Source organism: Notolepis coatsorum, assembly GCF_963971535.1.
Source record: "Notolepis coatsorum genome assembly, chromosome: 6".
NCBI classification, from domain to species: domain Eukaryota; kingdom Metazoa; phylum Chordata; class Actinopteri; order Aulopiformes; family Paralepididae; genus Notolepis; species Notolepis coatsorum.
In genome coordinates, this window is record NC_140170.1 from 86484673 (window position 1) to 86503392 (window position 18720).

At 40.0% G+C, this 18720-nt stretch overlaps 1 protein-coding gene across 1 annotated transcript; it reads right to left on the minus strand.

The window, feature by feature from the left end:
- Positions 1-916: 916 nt before the first annotated feature.
- Positions 917-18477, minus strand: smpd2b (sphingomyelin phosphodiesterase 2b). Its single transcript, XM_084316424.1, has 11 exons — positions 18224-18477; positions 15522-15656; positions 15319-15415; positions 14888-14964; positions 10749-10842; positions 7632-7721; positions 7448-7530; positions 6461-6593; positions 6062-6166; positions 5261-5438; positions 917-4651 (listed from the first exon to the last, which is right to left on the minus strand). Exons 2-11 carry the CDS (start codon positions 15569-15571, stop codon positions 4227-4229), a joined length of 1332 nt encoding a protein of 443 aa, XP_084172550.1. The 5' UTR covers positions 15572-15656; positions 18224-18477; the 3' UTR covers positions 917-4226.
- Positions 18478-18720: the final 243 nt, after the last annotated feature.

The following is an 18720-nucleotide window of genomic DNA, read 5'->3' on the forward strand; positions in this document are numbered from 1 at the left end:
CTTTGGTCTCTATCACTATACATTTATAGTTAGTGTAATCAATCATTTGACCTGATGTACACTAGAATGTGCAGCATACCATTCTCTGACGTCTCACCCCTTTATGGAGGAGGATTGTTGGCAAGTGACAGCTCTCACTTTTTTCCTCATTAGTGACTAGTGACACAACTGTCGGGTCTAGCTCGTATACTGCGTTGGACCACTAAACTAAATGTATCAGCAATAGTAATCATGGATTATCGTCATAGTTCTTGTAATCTTCAATCAAGTCAACTGTAAATGCTTGAGACGTTATCTATAGCTAATGCTTGCATCACCATGGAGGTCTAAGGTAAATGTGTATCTCATGAACGTACTTTTCCACTGCATATTGTAACAAATCCTATGATGATAAATTGTAACTTTATTGCCCCCTTAGAAATGTGGTTTATTATGGTATTCGTGTTTTTATTTGTTTATTAATATTTGTCAATGAATTCCAAGATGGAGACTTACCTGGTCAACTCCCCTTTTTTCCCACGCTCCCCCTAACCACTCCTATAACATGGCAGGTAATTTAGAGTTCACGCAGGCCCAGGTGGAGCGGTACCATATAGTTTTTGACCGCACTCAATTCACATTTGATTTGATTGACAGTTTAAGTTCATGTACATAACCCTTTTTGTTTGTTTTATAGTGGTAGGCAGCTATTGGGGCTGTTGTGACTCGCTTCCCAATAAATCCCGTTTGTTTTGAAAGTACATTGGACCAGCGTCATCTTTTCTTTTTGGATTGCAATTCGGAGCGTGTCGGACTAACAACGCATTACCTGGAGCCTCAAGGCAACTGCGGTTCGTATGATTGCCTTTATAACATTGATGGAAGCATTCAATAACACAAGTAAAACATTTAATAAAAAAAACTGTTGTAGGTTATTTATTTTATTATTGCCTTCACAATCATATTTTAATAGGAAACAAAATTACAAATAAAATAATAAGTGAGAGGTATCATTAGAAATGCAAGAGACCTAATTATCATTAATGGCTATAAACTACTGTTTCAGAGTAGTGAGAATCCATCATTAATGTGATAATGATGTAAAATATGTAATAATAATAAAAAAGATCATAGTACTGCAAGTTCTTTATCAATGAGTCATTGGACAAGTTAAGACTGTTGTACAGCGATATTCTTGGGAGTTGGATATAATCAGTGCCAACAACGCAAGCTTTAAAATTACAATACATAGCAGTAATGTGAAGAATGTTTTTGTTTTGTGACTCTAGCATGTATTCATTTTCTACCATTCATCCTTCTATAATATAGGATGAACTGTACTGTATGAGCATTGATTAAAATATGTTGATTTCTACTGATTAAAGCTGATTAACTAGTAATTAGATCAAGTAACAGTACCTTACCTAATAAATAGAAGGTTTCCAGTGCATTGTGATCTCTATACTTTGGGTTATAGCACACAGGAGTGTGGATTGTCTTCCCCTAAACATCAAGAAAACTCAGCAGTGCAAGTCAGTGATCATCACAAAAGGTGTAAAATGCATGCAAACAGGTCATTTAGTCCCAATCTCACTATAGGTGGCTATGCAAACTACTGTACAGCCGCACAACCCCCTGTCTCAGGCGAAGTCCAATTATAACTGGCCATGTCGGTTTATCCCCCCGGAGGTTTGAAAGAAGACAAATTTGGTAAATGTCCTGCACCGCATAGAAGGGCCCAGCCGTAAGTGCCATTGGAGGAATTCTGAGATCAGTCCAACAGACACAGAGACTAGGACTGTCCCCATTTAGTCGCTTAAGTCAACTGACCTATCTCAAATCCCGCCCTCCTTTCTTGATCCTCCAATCACAACTGGATGAGGAAAGCAACAGTTGTGATTGGAGGGGAAAGCAACGGTTGTGATTGGAGGATCGCGAGAAGAGGGCGTGGTTTGAGATCGGTCAATTCATTGATTGGTTTGGTCTTAGTTGACCAAGACTGTTAGTTTTTTTTTTATGTATTATTTTTCCGATCGAAAAAAGTTATGACTATTAGTTGATGGAATGTACATTCAAATACAACGCAAAGAGAAACATTGTTTCACTTTACTCGCATCTGTTTGACTGTTGATAACTAGCGTAACTGGCATGAATGAATGAGTTTGGTCTCAAACTCACATTGGTGCATTTGGTGCCCTTGTTCACCCTGCCACAATGCCACATGCCATCACAGTGGCTTTCCAAGGGGCTCTCCGACACAGGGACAGTCGATGACGGTAGTTTATTGAAGAGAGGTGGCAAGATGCTACAAGCCAGAGCAGATGGAACATGCCATCATGAGAAAGGCTCGCTCTCGTGTGTGTGTGTGTGTGTGTGTGTGGATGGCATATTTAACCTGTGCACATCGATTTCCTAATACAGTTAGTGTGTAATTCCATAGTAAGTATTTATAGGCATGTTAAGACTTTCTTTTGGCAATGGGTGTGGGTTTCTTCATTGAGCTCTTATCCTTAGGTCACAAGTATCTTGTGTTTTTATTATAAAATAGATTTATTACCTTTAAAAAAAAACTAAAAAACATCTGCAATAAAATATATATATACAACATCTGTTTTAACTAATGTTCACCTCACTCCCAATCATTCTTATTGCAACAAAATGCTGCAAAATATCACAACATATCGCTGTACCAATTGTCTTCCCCCACCTCTAGTATGCAGCCATCCCTGCTCCCAGGTCTAACTAACTTGACCCAGGGCAGGTGTGGCTGGTTAAACCAGCCATACCCACACCACGTAGACCATTACTAAATATCGAAACAATTTCTAAATTTAACCTATTCAATATCTAGGCATTCATAGCATTCTATTTCATATTCATTGTTAAGGTATACCTGTATTTTAAGTTGAAGCATTTTCCGCCCAGAAGCTGTGCATGTTCGCCTCCGTTCACGCTTTTCAATTGACTTTGTATGCATTTGTGCCACTAAATTTGGTTTATGTTGTATTTGAACGTAAGAATTCCTGTAGTCAAGGACAGTCCTAATACTGACCCTAAAGCACAGTAGCATACAATCAGACCAGCATATTTTGCGGTACTTTGGTACTTCGCAGCCGTGCCTATTTTTGGGGGAAACACAAACACTGTTCCTATTGACCGGCATTGTATTTGGCCAGTATAAAAACTCAGCAGAACGCTTACATTGTTTGAAACATTTGTTCCTTTTGTGCATCATGTTAAGTCAAGCAATTACTTTCCAACACCACCCACGATTGAGTGTTCACATGTTGTGAAAAGTTTGCTTTTCAGGCAAACTCCTTCAGTCTTCCCTATGGTATTTCCCCATTCATCAGCAGGATATCCCCTCATGTCCCTATCTGGACATTTAATATCACGCTTATGAATCTCCAAGAGACTTAAAGCCATGAGGTAATGCCTTGAGTCTTGGGTGTGATTTATATCCGTGTGATTTGTCCTAAAGTTGTAGTTTATGAACAAACGCTGTCTAATCCCCATTTATTCCTTGAGTTGTTTTCCCACCAAAAAGAGGCGTGGCGATCAAAATTCAGTGCGGATAACATATTGCTGGTCTCATGTATCCACAGAGTACTGCATCTGCAGCTATTCTAACAAGTAAATACAGTCTGGAGTGTGATGGTGCATGGTGGAAATCCCCATTACTTCCAAACACATCGAGAAAGTAGAAAAGTTTTGTCTCTTCCATGTGACTTGAACCAGCTTCACTAAATGCACATGCCGAAAGGACAGCAAGAAATTAAACACAATGAAATGATTGGTCCCACCGCCAGCAAATGGTGGAATGCAAGTTGGACCTGGCGGGCCGCGTACGGCCTAATGTGTTCAAGTCTGGGCGCGATAGAAAATAGGTTCAAACATGACATTATATTTTCACATTTAGAATGTGCCGTCTGTCATCTTACTGTTGCGTGATACAGCACAAGATATTTTGAAATAGGAAGCACATTGGAGTAGGTGCATAGAGGTAAAACTAGGTCTAAATAAAATAAACAAAAATAGCATCGCATGTGCTCTCTGCACTACTCTCAAAAATGTCTTCGGTTTATGGTTAAACTCTGAGTTAAACCCATTACGCTACATGCAGCAGTAAAAATTGAAATCTCAATACTAGCATAAAACACATTCAGAGCCGCAACAACCAAGGTCCTTTTCAACCACCAGTTCCAGGAGTTTCCTTCCCACAAGGCCACGTTAACCCACTTACTGTCCTATTCCTCTGGATCAAAGGTGCTGGGCCCCAGGCCCTCTGGTGGCCTCTGCTGGGTGTCGATGGGCTGGGCCAGGGGGAAGCCGCGCAGCTTCTCCTGCAGGTTGCCCACAGACAGCCTCATCTGGTCCTCGCCCCCCTGCAGAGCCTTCACCTCCGTGGTGTAAAACACGTACAGCAGAGCGGTGATCAGAAGGATGGCAAAGCACAGCGCCCCCAGCAGGTAGAAGGAGGCTCGAGGGAAGGGCTGCTCTGTCCCCAGTGCCAGCCAGGGCACCGCGGCGATGGCGAGCTCCAGGAGAAGCAGGGCCAGGCCCATCACTCCGGTGCGCGCCGCCGTGTAGCGCATCCTCTCGGCGCAGTGTAAACCCACCTTGACTTCGGTACGGGCCTCTGTCACAATGTCCACCAGCTCAGCCAACTTGCCTGCAAAGACAGAGTCAAAGAAAGGGAGAAACTTATAGAGCACTGTTTTTGTCAGTTTTTGCTGTGTGTTTGTTCTGTGGTGTTTCTTCCCTCAGCTCCTTGCTCTAAAGGCATGAACTGAAGGGACTCTTGATGGCCTGATGGTTATATTTGGACTATGTGGACTGAATGGCAACTGTGAAGCTGTCTCTTACACAAAGCCATGTAAAAAGACTGACATTTAAAAAATCTTTAAGACTTAATATGGTAAGCGGTACGAAGGAGTGACTGGTTGTCTTGTTTTTTTTCCTTTCTGTTGGGGGGGGGGGGGGGGGGGGGGGGTATTTTTATTTATTTTATAAAAAAATATATATTTTGTCGTTGTGCATATCTGATGTCTTGATTTAGTCTGTTCTGTCTGCTTTGTTTGTATATGTGTTAAAACATTGAATACAAATAATATCAAGAAAGAAAGGGAGAAACAGTGGCTTAAAACCGTTCACAAACTCGAGGGCTGAATGACAACTACAAGGGAGTAATTTAAATGTTTTGAGGTTCCTTGCATCCCAGGCAGGATCTCTTGTGAAATACATTTGAGTTAGTCTTGTGTTAATCAAACTGCCACACTACCTGCAGCACAGTCCAGATCCCCGGCTCTCTCGGCGCCTGCAGCCGGTGTCTGGGTGAGCGGCTCCAGCCTCAGCTGAGCGGTCAGCGCCTCGTGGTCAGAATATGGGTAAGGATGGTCTGCGACTGAACCTTCTGTAGTAGACATGGATTCACACTGAACGTCCACCTGGGAGGAACCCTGCCAATGAAAAAAATATGATGTACATATATATATTCAGGCCAATTGTGTATAACTTCCTTCAAACCTCCCTGATCAATTCCTACATCCCTTAGATTATGGTTTCATAAATGCAAAATAATATATAATATGTTATATATATTAATTATATACTATGCCTATACTACTACCGTTAACATGGCAGCGGTGATACACATACGTCTGTCTCAAGACTTAGTCCTGCATGGATCAACAAATGCGCATGTTGGTGTGAATTTATGTGTGCCATTATTACTACCAACTGTAATAATTGTGGAATATTACTATAATGAGCTGTATGTGTATGAACCAAGCATCACACTGTAATGTACCTGTACTAATAATATTATATTATGTCTATACTAATATGCACTCAGAGTGTAGCACTCAAGTTCAACACTGTTTGATGAAACAATATCACTTACCCTTGTAAGTCGCTTTGGATAAAAGCGTCAGCTAAATGACTAAATGTAAATGTGGCAGTGGAGCAATTCACGAGATGTCAGATAGCAGTTTGGAAAATATTATGCTACGAAAACTATAAATTTGATAATACTATTGTGGTGTATAATAAAGACAGAATATTAATATATTGTTCCTCTCACCTTGAACATGATATAATCTATTCGGATTCCCTTGTCAAAGGCAACAAGCTCTTTCTTGTCGCTGAAAGGGTTGTCTAATAATACAGTAACGCCGTCCTCACATCCCTGCAAAATAAACAAAAACTTGATATTGATATGTTGATATTTAAACATTTAAAAACACAATACATGATCATGCGATTTAGTTTGTGTGGTCCGTTACAACAATAAATGACAATGTTGAAATTGAGAAGTCTGGACCGAATTCCAGGAAAATACCAGTATCGGTTCAACGGTACCCAACCCTAGTTGGTAACAACCAGAAATACAGTTTTAGGTTAAAACCCTCATCGACATCTTGTGTTTGATATTTTCAGTATATGAATCCTAATGTTGGGCTGGGTTATTATCCATACTTACATCAAACTTAGCAGTCTCCACGTAAGCGTCTTGGAGGCCAGTGTAAGTCCTCAGTAGTCTGTTGCCAAGGTCCTGAGGGTGCATGTTGAGATCCCCGCCTAGAACCACCAAGTCTGCTCCAACAGAGGTATAGCTAGTGAACCAGAAAATGCATTCAAATAAGACGACTTAACATCAACATATGGTCATTTACTGTGCTTAAAGAAAAGACTGCTGAATAGTTGCATTGTTTGAATTAAGTATTTAATTTAACTTAAAATGCAACAGAACAGATTAAGGTTTGGCATCCAACCAGAGTGCAAATGTAACAGTAAAGTGCAAGTAATATACAATGTACAGGTGATTAAACTGGGTATAAATGAGTACTACTGGGTGTAGTGCAAATCAGATGTATGTACAGAGTTGTAATATCAATATGTACAGTGATATAGGTATAAAGACAGTATGGTCATAGTCATACTAGCCAGCAGCGTAACTTGTAGGGATGGGTACTGTTCACATTTGAACCGATACGGTACCGGTACCTGTGAGTACCTTTTTTCGGTACTTTAGTCTCTAAAAATGTAATCTACCTACCTCAGTTGTGAAAAAAAAAATTCAAACCGTTTTCGGCTTGCCATTGCCCCGACTGCTTTGTTGTTGAATCAAGTCAAATCCTAGGTAAGCGTATATTGTGCGTGTGAACGTTGACATGAAAAGAAAAAAGTTAAAAAATAAATAAAAAGAAAAGAAAATAATTCAAAAATGATTTTTTACAGTACCTACAACGGTATCTCACGTGAATCGATACTCGGTAGTACCGATGTGTTTCGGTAAGTACCTTTAAAAGTACAGAATTCGGTACCCATCCCTAGTAAGTAAGGAATAATGTACAGATATTGTACATATGAACAATATGATACAATATGAAATGCAAAGAATGCACTCTAAGGGGAAATTATCACTGTTAACTCTGTATGTACTGGCTTCAAGCCAAAGGATGCCTACCGAATGAACTGCTGCAGCTCCCAGGCCTGTAGGACCCTATGAGGCAGGTAGGTGTCCTTCTCTCTGCAGTACTCCGCATGAAGCTACACGCCAGCATAGAGGGACACCGGCATGTCAGTGAATAACCAGACACTCTCTGCAAACACGTCGCTTGAACAGGAAATCGTTAGGTAGCACAACTTACATGTGTGAGATAGACATGTGCCTTCAGGCTACCTATGTTAACGATAGCCATCCCAACAGCTTTGCCCCCAAACCAGTCTCCGTGTTGGGCCTGTGCAGTCGAAGAAAATGTAGACAAGGGATTAAAGGTGCTATAGGTAACATCTCGATGTATAGTAATCATTCTTTAAAAATAATACAGAGCTTTTAGAAAGGTTCGGAATAAAAGTATTGCTTTTGGTGGGTCCAAAATGAATGTTGTTGTTTACATGTTGCGTGCATGTATCCCCCGTGATTACGAAACCTAGCCGCATTTCTCGGAGACGCTCTCTGATTGGCACTGACTGACGCTCTCTGATTGGCCACTGACGCGTTTGCCCAATCCGTGACGAGCTGTGTCTTTGCCCATTTCCACGTCAAACAGCCTGCAAACTACCTGGCGTTCTATCGCCATGCTCTAAGACAAACTCGAACCTTAACCAACTTCGAAAGAGTGCCTAAGCTTAACCGTCGAAAGAACTTGCCATCACGCTCTAAGACAAACTCTAACCGTAACCAACTTCGAAGAGTGCCTAAGCTTAACCAGTGTAGAAACAGGCGTCGGCCAATCAGAGAGCATCTCAGAGAAATGCGGCTAGGTTTCGTAATCACGCATGTATCCCCTCCCTACTTCCCATTTCCCCATGTGGAATGCACCTGATTGGATAAATGACGTGCTGGTACTCTAGTGCGACATCTAGTGGCTGAATGTTATCTATAGCACCTTTAACAGGCACAAAGATGGTTGAAAGGAGATGCACTATGACAAAGGAGGTGTTATTGAAGTAATATAGATACAAGTAATACATTTATATTTTGTATCTGAGATATGGCCTTTGAGGGTTTGATAATAATTGTGTGTGTACTATGGATGTTTCTAGTTTATATCCTAGCATCCCACATATTGATGGGTTAAGTGCATGTAGATATTATTTGGATCAGAGAATAGAGCTACATCTCTCTACTGAGGCATTACTATCATTGATTCAGGAAGTCCTTAATAATAATTATTTTCGTTTTCAGGATCAATATTATTTACAGAAAAGAGGCCTAGCTATGGGCAGCCCGGTAGCGGTTAATATGGCCAACTGTTTTATGTCGAAGTTTGAGTCTGAATGTATTTTCAATAATAATCCATATGTTGGACACATTAAAGCCTATTGGAGGTATATTGATGATTTTTTTTGTATGGTCAGGCACAAAAGAGGCTCTGGAAGAGTTCCACTTGTTTCTCAACTCTCAGAGAGAGACTATTAAGTTTACTATGAATTATGATTCACATTCCATAGCATTCCTCGATGTATTGGTGAAAAAGAGAGACAATATTGTCCATACCGAAGTTTTCAAAAAAGAGACTGATCGAAATTCGTTTCTCCATTATAGTAGTTATCACCCACCAGAGCTCAAGAGGAGCCTTCCATTTAGTCAGATTTTGAGATATAAACGTATCTGTAATACAGATGAAATTTTTGATACACAGGCCAAGGAGCTTTGTCAGAACTTTAGATCTAGAGGATATAGTGAGGCCCTTATTGAGAATTCTCTTAATAAAACTAAACAGATAAACAGACAATCCCTTTTTACACACAAATACAAAGTAAAAAGCAACTCAGTAGCATTGGTGTCCACCTTCAGCCCTATTTCTAGAGAAATGCGTGATATTGTGAACAAATACTGGTACATTTTAAAGTCAGATCCTAAGATCGGAGGTGTGTTCCAGGAACCACCCAAATACTTCTACAAACGGCAACCTAACTTAAGGGACCAGTTAGTTAAAACAGATTTTCCCAAAAGATTTACCCATTTTATGGCTAATATTCCAAATGGCAATTTTCCATGTTTGTCTTGTACCCAATGTCATGGCATGATTAAAGAGACATTTTATTTACAACCAAGTACAGGTAGGAAGGAGTATCGTTGTTAGAGGCCGGATTACCTGTAATTCTGATTTTGTGGTTTACTTGCTTAAATGTCCTTGCAACCTTTACTATGTTGGAAAAACAAGAAGACGTTTTAAAAATCTAATTTCTGAGCACAAATGTTCTATAAGAAGAAATTATGAGAAGTCTTCAGTTGTAAGGCACTTTAATAAGTTAGGACATGATATTTCTGGCTTAAAATACATGGGTATAGAGCAGGTCTTGAGACCACCAAGAGGCGGCGACAGAGACAGGCTCTTGCTACAAAGGGAATGCTTTTATATTCATTATCTGGATTGTTTAGAGCCTAGAGGCCTCAACGAGGAAAATGTTTTGACCCGTTTCATTTGATTATTTCATTTCATTCGATTGTTTATTATTTATTTTCATTTATCATTCTTTATATTTATAATTGAAAGATGGCTTATATGGGTCATGAGTTTAAGATGTAGGCCTACTCTGTATAAAATATATATAAATATATATAGATATATCCCTTTATGATTTACACGCTTCTTTTTGATTTACATATTCTGAAAAGGTTGTGCTTGTAAGTGGTATTTTGTACTTTTTTGTAGATCTCTTGTGGGAATGTGTTGTCACTTCCTATGTTGTCACTTCCTGTTTGTCTTGTATATACTGCGTCTATACTTTCCGTAGCCGCATTTCTGCAGGATGCTCTCTGATTGGCCACTGACTGACGCTCTCTGATTGGCCACTGACATGTTTGCCCAATCGCGTGACGAGCTGTGTCTTCGCCCATTTCCGCGTCGAACAGCCTGCAAACTACCTGGCGTTCTATCACCATGCTCTAAGACAAACTCTAACCTTAACCAACTTCGAAAAAGTGCCTAAGCTTAACCGTCGAAAGAACTTGCCGTCACGCTCTAAGACAAACTCTATCCTTAACCTACTTCGAAAGAGTGCCTAAGCCTAACCAGTGAGGAAACTGGCGTTGGCCAATCAGAGTGTCCTGCAGAAATGTGTGTTCACACCGAAACGTCATGATTACAGGCTGCCAATAAATTTGGAAAAACCTGGAGTGCGTGCCTGACTGCCTGGACATTGTTTCCCTATTTTTAGGGTTTGATAATAAGACATGCGTGTTATCAAGCATATGCTTGTTCAGCTTGGACAGCAAATCTTGTGCAACAAGGATCAGAACATCTTTTCCAGCTTACCATGTATGGATAGCCATTCACTGAGTAGCGGTAAAGAAATGTATCATGGATCCTATGTCTGGAGAACATGACCAGCCCACTGCCTATGACTCCACTGAAGGGGAAAAAAACACCAGTATGAGTTTTATGTTTATACATTATAATAAAAGTACAGTACACATTAACACATCCAGCGCCAAAAACGCTATCCAGCGTTATTGGCCGCCATGCGTTGTCTGCCAGGATCGCTGTACAGCGTTTCTTAGATCAATATTTCATTTTTTCGCCATGGCATTCATAATTCATATACCCACCCCCGGTCCTGCAGCTGGACCTTAGATGTGACTGCAACGACGGCTCAATACCGCCGCCTGATGGATGGTCAGGCGAGTTACACTCGCAAACAGGATGTGCCATCAGTGCATCGATGAAAATCATCCGGCAGTCACATCTCGTTACGGGACTCCCGACAGACAGTACATAATGGATCGCTTTCTAAACGTAATAATCGATATGATTTTGGCGTTTATTGCGCCATACAAACTGGAAATGGACCTAGGCGATCGGTGTCGTATAATTGGGATCTTTCACCGCCAGTCTCATTGGCCCACGGTAAGAGGAATATAACGTTATTTTCAACCCGATTGTGCATTTCCTTGTTTGCAAACCATCTGATCAATATATCCACCCAACCTACATAAAGCAGTTACTGATGATCTGGGAATTATAAATGACCCCCCCCCCCCCTTTCCTCCGCGCATGATGAGGCATAATGTATACCGATCATATACATTTGAGTTTTTTGGTGTAGCGTAGCATGTATGGGGGGGGGGGGGGGAAACGGCAATCGATATAATGCGTTTGGGCCTATAACTAGCGTTTTTGGAATTACAGCAGAAAAGATTAAAAACATACTTATATTCTAGAAGGTATTAACACAACAAGGTATGAATGATAAAGTATAATGTTCCCACATCCTGAACGATAGATAATCGATGTTGAATGGGCCATAGTAATGTCAATATAGCAATAAAATTTTAAAAGTTATAGCCCTGCAAAGAAGGTAAACATCTCCATAGGCTTACAGCGCTGGCAGAGAGGGGCATGAGATGGGCATAACCCCCGGCGGGCAATGTGTTAACAATCCTAATAATTAGGTGGAGCGACTCTGTGTCGACTGTAAAAGTCTGGGAGAACTTGGCTTTATGGACCAGAGCTAAGACACTGTTTCTTAAGTCCTCTTTTGTGAACTTCTAAAAGGGGATTAGAGCAACAGGACGTGTGATTAATCTCAGTCTTGTGCCTTGGTATGGAGGTTGAGAAAGCATTAAGCCGCAGAACATAGGGAGGGAAATTCCTTTGTGCCGTAGCCTACCTAATCTGCCTCATCTGACGATAAGACTTCAGTTAGAAAGCTCATAGATATTATTTTAACACGGCTAATTCAAGTGCTGCAACTAACGATTATTTTGTTATCGATTGTTTGTTAAGATAAATCTACCAGAAAAACAACAACAATTGATTCAATTAGCAATTTAAATGATTGACATGTTTTTCAAGTGCGGTACTACTATCCTTAGGTCACAGGTTGCCCCTCTCCTCTCTGACATTACCCAGAGTAGGAGATGAGTCATGAAATTTATTTATGTCTGTAGCTAAATGCTGAAAAACATATTTATTTAAATGTTTTGCTTTAGAAGAGATTTTTTACTGGGCAAAATTTATAAATAGCTTTTTAGTATATCTCCATGTGTTATCTCTCCACTCCACGCTATGATAGTGCTTGTGCCAGCAGAGGAGATAAGAGAATCATGATTGTTAAATATGTGAAATATTTATTATCATCAACAATCCAGTTAGTTTCTATAGTGTAAAAGAGAGCGAGAGCAAGAGCGAGAGAGAGAGAACCATTGGGCTCAGCCCCTACAATTCCTCACTGTTGCGGCTGGAGTGGACGTCAAAAACTAAACTTATTAGTCAGTAAAGAATGTGCGAATCAACGACATTTCATAGTCAACATCATGGACAACGTGGACTAGGGATGGGTACCGAATTCGGTACTTTTAAAAGGTACTTACCGAAACACGTCGGTACTACTGATTATCGCTTCACGTGAGATACCAAAAAAAAAAAAAAAATTTTTACACTTAAGTTTTTTTAATTAAAATCTTTTCATGTCAACGTTCACACGCACAATATACGTGTACCTAGGATTTGACTTGATTCAACAACAAAGCAGTCGGGGCAATGGCAAGTCGAAAACGGTCGAAAGTGTGGTTATTTGAAGTTTGTATTTTTTTTTTTTTTTTACAACTGAGGTAGGTAGATTACATTTTTAGAGACTAAAGTACAGAAAAAAGGTACCGTTGGGTACCGGTATCGATTCACAGGTACCGGTACCGTATTGGTTCAAATGTGAACGGTACCCATCCCTAACATGGACTCATCGTTGCAGCCCTAGTTCTCTATAAACATATCTGCATGAATAAACCTGTGACCTAAGGATAGTAGTACCGCACTTGAAAAACATGTCAATCATTTAAATTGCAAAATTGAATCAATTGTTGTTGTTTTTCTGGTAAATTAATCTTAACACTTTCAGTGCCAGCAGGGGGCGCACGATTTAGTGCTTGCATGCCACCAACCACTTCAATGATAGCGCTCTCATATTTACAAACGCATAAACTACATCTTAAATTATGGCTATGTGTCTAATCTGGCCGTCGCTTATCAATGACTTGTTTGCAGTCAACATTGTCAAAACGGGTTCATTTCCGTTTTATACCATTTTGAAAAACGCTTGTTTTTTGAAAGTTTCAGGAAAATATAAAGATTCTGTGATAAACTCCCTTTACTGGAATACACAAAAAACGTTGTAATTTTTCGGCCTATTTATGAATAGTTTTCAAATAAACGCTAGATTATTGATAGTATATGTGTACTTATGCACGCTATAGAAGCGGGCTGAAAAATCTATTATCTCATTTCCTGATCAGCACACACACACACACACACACACACACACACACACACACACACACATATAGGGCACACGTTGATATCTCTGTGAAAAAAGCTCTGATTATCCTAAGACTGGTCAAATAGATTCCTTACCTCAGATCAGATGTTCTCCAAAAAGATTATTCCAATTCCTGATCGCCATTCCAAATATTGATTGCGTTTATTGATCCAACGCTGGGTACTGGAAATATGTATTCCACGCTGTTCTGGGGCTCTGCAATGAATCCGATCGTCTCGGGAGACTTGTCTGAGAAGTAAAATGAGGAAGCAGGATTCCCCCCCCCCCATGCGTTTCATTCAATCCATTCCAAAGGGGTGCAGTACCACAGGGAGAGACTATAGGGGGCGGTATTTTCCCAATGGAGCTCAAGGAGAGTTTGCAGCACTAACGTGAGGCTAGATTGATGAAATGTGAATTCAAATCGCTAATAAATAAAAAAAAAAACGAGATCTATCGTCGTTGGCACTGAACGGTCGGCATGAACAAACAAGATATCTTGTCGTTGGCACTCAAAGTGTTAACAAACAACCGATAACAAAATAATTGTTAGTTGCAGCCCTTGAATTAGCCAGGTTAAGATAATATCTAGCTTTCTAACTGAAGTCTTAATTAAATTAATTTGCAGTCAGAGTAGTATTGACCAATCATCATTGATCAGGGATGGCACTTGAAATGTATGGCGGAGATTGACAGGAACATGCTTTCTAAACTGAACACTGTGACCTCTTTTTTTACTTCTAATTTTTACTATGTTTTTATTTCATACTTATCTTGTCATGCACAGTCTCTGGAGCGCAACAGTAAGAAGCATTTTGTACAAAAGTATTCTGTACTTCTGTATGACAACTATTAAAGAAACTTGAAACTTGAACTTGGTTGCATGCAGGTAAACAGTCTGTGTGGGAAGCGAAAGAGACGGAATGCATTGGCCGAAATGTCGTCCGATAAAAAAAAAAGACAGGAGTCGGTTGCTAATTGGACTGTAAACAATTACCGGCGCACGGAAGAGGAAGTCTTGGCCCCGATATCGGAAAGGAGCAGCCAGCAGCTACACCGGAAGCGCCTAAACAATGGCCGTAGCCCCCAGAGGCTAAATTGTTGTCAGTAATATAGGATGAGAATAAGAACCTTAGCCTACCTTTTGAAGTAATGAGAGTGGGGATGGCTATTGACAAGCTTCTTTTTCAAGGAGAGGTAGTCTTTCTCGCTCCAAATCTGAAAGAAAAGGCCAATGAACAGGTGACTTAAGACTAGATCTTCACTACACCAAAATGAATATAGTGCATGTTAAAAGGTGCTATAGATGTTATTCAGCCACTAGATGTCACACTAGAGGACCAGCATGTCATTTATCCGATCATTTGCATTCCATGTGGGGAAATGGGAAGTAACATGTCAGCAAAATGTAAACAACAACATTCACTTTGGATATGCCAAGATCTTTTTAAATTATAAATTCATTAATAAATGTTTTTTGGGGGGGTATCTATAGCACCTTTAATCCAGCCATATAATCTTGTCTTGAACTTTGCCTGCATGTGTAATATGAGTGAGAGAGCTTCCAGCTACCTCCTGCAGTAAGACAATATCGTGTTGCTCCCTGCACAGCAGATCTCCAATCATGGCGATGCGTTGAGTACAGTGTTTACTGAGGTAATGGATTCCCCTAAAAGAAACAACAGACGGCGGACAACGTTACAGAACTGCCACATACCATGTGGCAAAGACAAAGCACTGTCTCTGGACTCACAGAACAACGAACAGCCACTGACCAGCAGTTGAGGGAGAAGACTCGGAGCCTGGCGGTGTCTCTGTTGGCCATGCTGGCGGAGGACTGGGTGAGCAGCGGAGGCGACGGCTGAAGCAGCGACAGCAGGGGCTGGTTTGATCCCTGTGTGGCGACGGCACTAGAAAGGGAAAAAAAGATAAATAAAATAACACAGTGCAAAAACCTCTCACTCTGCAACTAAAACTGCAGCCCAAGCAGATTACAGCCCGACCTGGCGTTAAGTCCAGACAGAAATAGCAACATTTTGAGGTCATATTTAATGGCTGAATTTTACAATTGTCAAACACAAATGATGATATTCTAATGTGGATGTCCCTTTAGTAAAACTCACTTTGACATCTTTGCTGCTTTTTTTTTATTATTATTATTAAACCACTAAAAAGGTTACAAGGTCAAATTTGGCAGTATCAATTTACTTACACTCTGTATTAGCATTCAATATTCCAAATTGAGTGGGTTACTGCTTCTTATGAGAAAAAAAAAAAAAAAACGGCTTTCGCACACCTCTACCTGAAGGGCTACAGTCAGAGCCTAGTTATTTGCTGTGTTCAAGAGGCTATTGATTTGCAGTCAGTTGGGATGATGCAGGAGACAATTGTAAGGCACTCCATTCTTAATGGGTTGCCATAACACACCGGCCCTAAGCCAACAGAGTGCTGACATAGCTGTCCCACAAGGGGTGGGGAAAAGTGAAAAAGAATGGAGGGCTTGCTCATGTTAAAAGGGAGAGCTCTTTGGAGGAAAGGCTAAAGTGGGAGCGCTCAGTGTGTAAACAGTGGAATAGAATGGAGGGCTTGCTCGTGTTGAAGGGAGAGGTCTTTGGAGAAAAGGCTAAACTGGGAAGCGCTCCATGTGTAAACAGTATGACAGCCAGCTATTCCAAACATCTAAGCCTATTCTCAACTTCCTCATGCTGGATGGCTGCAAATGGAGGTAGTCTACCAGTACTAGAACTAAATAATTAGTTGTGTGTATGTGTCAGATTAAATGCGTGTGTGAGATAGAGGGACTCATAAGGTTGTAGTTTGTTAAATTTTTATAAATTCAAGTATAAATGTATAAAGAAAGAACTATTTGACTTTATGAAGTTGAGGGGTAATAGCTTTCCCTATGACTATGGTCAAACCTCCTTCCAATTAGCTGCTCCCAGCAGTTGAAACAAAATGCCAAAGACTTTGAAAATTTACAAATTGACCCCCCTCACTACTTTTAAGGACTATATCAGAGATTGTTTGATGTGTGTTTTAACTATTTCCCTTACTTCTGTGATGTAGGCCTATGTACCTTCTGTCTCTTTTTTTATTTTTTATTCCCTGTTGGACAAGTGACCCAAGGGGACCTTTTGTCCTTTTGCCAGTTAGTTCTTAACTGGCCTGCCTGGTTAAATAAAGGTTAAAAAAGAGAAAATATGTGTAATTGACAGACAATCTATTTATATTGTTTATGTATATTTTTGACTAAGGGGCAGGACAAATACGATTTTCTTCTCCCTGCTCCATTTCACTCATGGAATGTGCAAATTGAGAGGTGCTTTTGTTATGAAATTATACTATTGTACTTTTATGGAACTGTGCATTACCATCAACGGAACAAATCTAAATTAAATTAAATGTATTTTATCAATTAAGAAATAAGTCTGTATTATATTAGACTAAATATCTATATTTACAATATTAGCTACCTGATTGATTGATTGATTAAAAACATTATTAACAGATTGCAGAATGGGTATACAATACAGTACGGGCCGGCTCAATACAAACAACTGCTAAAAGGATGCAGACCAGAAAAATACTTTTGTCTTGTTTACATAAAGGTCCCCCATTTTCAAGACATTTATGACATACAAATATACAGTACTGTGTAAGAAAAAGAGATCATAAAAAAATATACATCCGAAGGGGAAGAAACATCTCGAAGAAACTAGTTCTAAGTTCGAGATGGAGATGTTTGCCTTCAATCGAGACTTGTGCAATTCCCGGGATCTAAGGGTTGAACAAATATTATTCATAGATGAGTGCATTTTTCACAGTTGCCGTTGCACGTGACGCAAGACGTGTAAGGTTTGAGGAGGAAGTTTTATATGATGACCGATGATGTAGGCTATTTATGCATAGTTATCACTGAATTCAGTCGCAGTTTCAATTTAGAAAAAAATTTGGTTTAAATTAATTGTTTCCTTCCCTGCCTGGCGTGACTATCCCACACCCAATAGTCAAAAACAACTGTCACACTGGGCAGTACATTAGGGAATGATTGATTGATTGAAAACTTTAACAGATTGCAGAATGGGTACAATACAGTACGGCTCAATACAAAACAAACTGCTAAGAGGATGCAGAGCAGAAAAAGACGTTCGTCTTGTTTACATCGGGGTTCCCCATTTTCAATTCATCATGAAACAGGGAAACAGTGGATTCGCAGTTAATTGATTCATCGAATCTAATTTATTAATTGCGGTTCCATTGTACGTAAATAGTATAAAGTACGTAAAGAGTACGTCATTTTCCCCTAGTGCCTGAATAATATTTCAGACTGTCAAATCCATACGAAGACCTAAACAAAATCTATTTCCTTTTAAGGAACAATCATATTCGATTGACGGACTGTAAATAAAACTAAACTAAAACTAACGTTAGGCTAACCGTTGCTAAATGTTGGCAGAATGAAACTCATTCAACTTACCTTGCAAAACTGCAGCGCTAGCGGACTAGTGGCTTGTTTATGCAGACTAGGCAGTCAGAACGTTTAACGTTAGCAATCGGTCAAGTTCCGTAAGTTGCTGGCTGTAAATCCAAAATACTCGCTGCTTGTTAGAATGCACAGACAAAAGGGACAAATGTATTTGGTCCCACTGATATATGTAAGCATCTCAGACGACTGTTGTAAAATGTTTATTTCCAGATGCGCAACTCAAGGGTTTTTAAGAGTCGACTCCATTCTTTCTTCAATGCGGAAGACCACGTGAAAACCCGACCGCTCGGAATTCTGGGAGGTGAAGTTCACTAGTTTCCTGACAGCTCAGTGTAAAATTAGAATTTCAATGCAGAGTAGAGTACTAGTAGTCGAGTAACTAGTATAGACCCACCACCAGTATGGGCAAAACATGAAATATATAATTGCAATGTAATCTGTGAGAAGTAACAACATGGACCCAACAAATTTACAAACACGTTTAATAT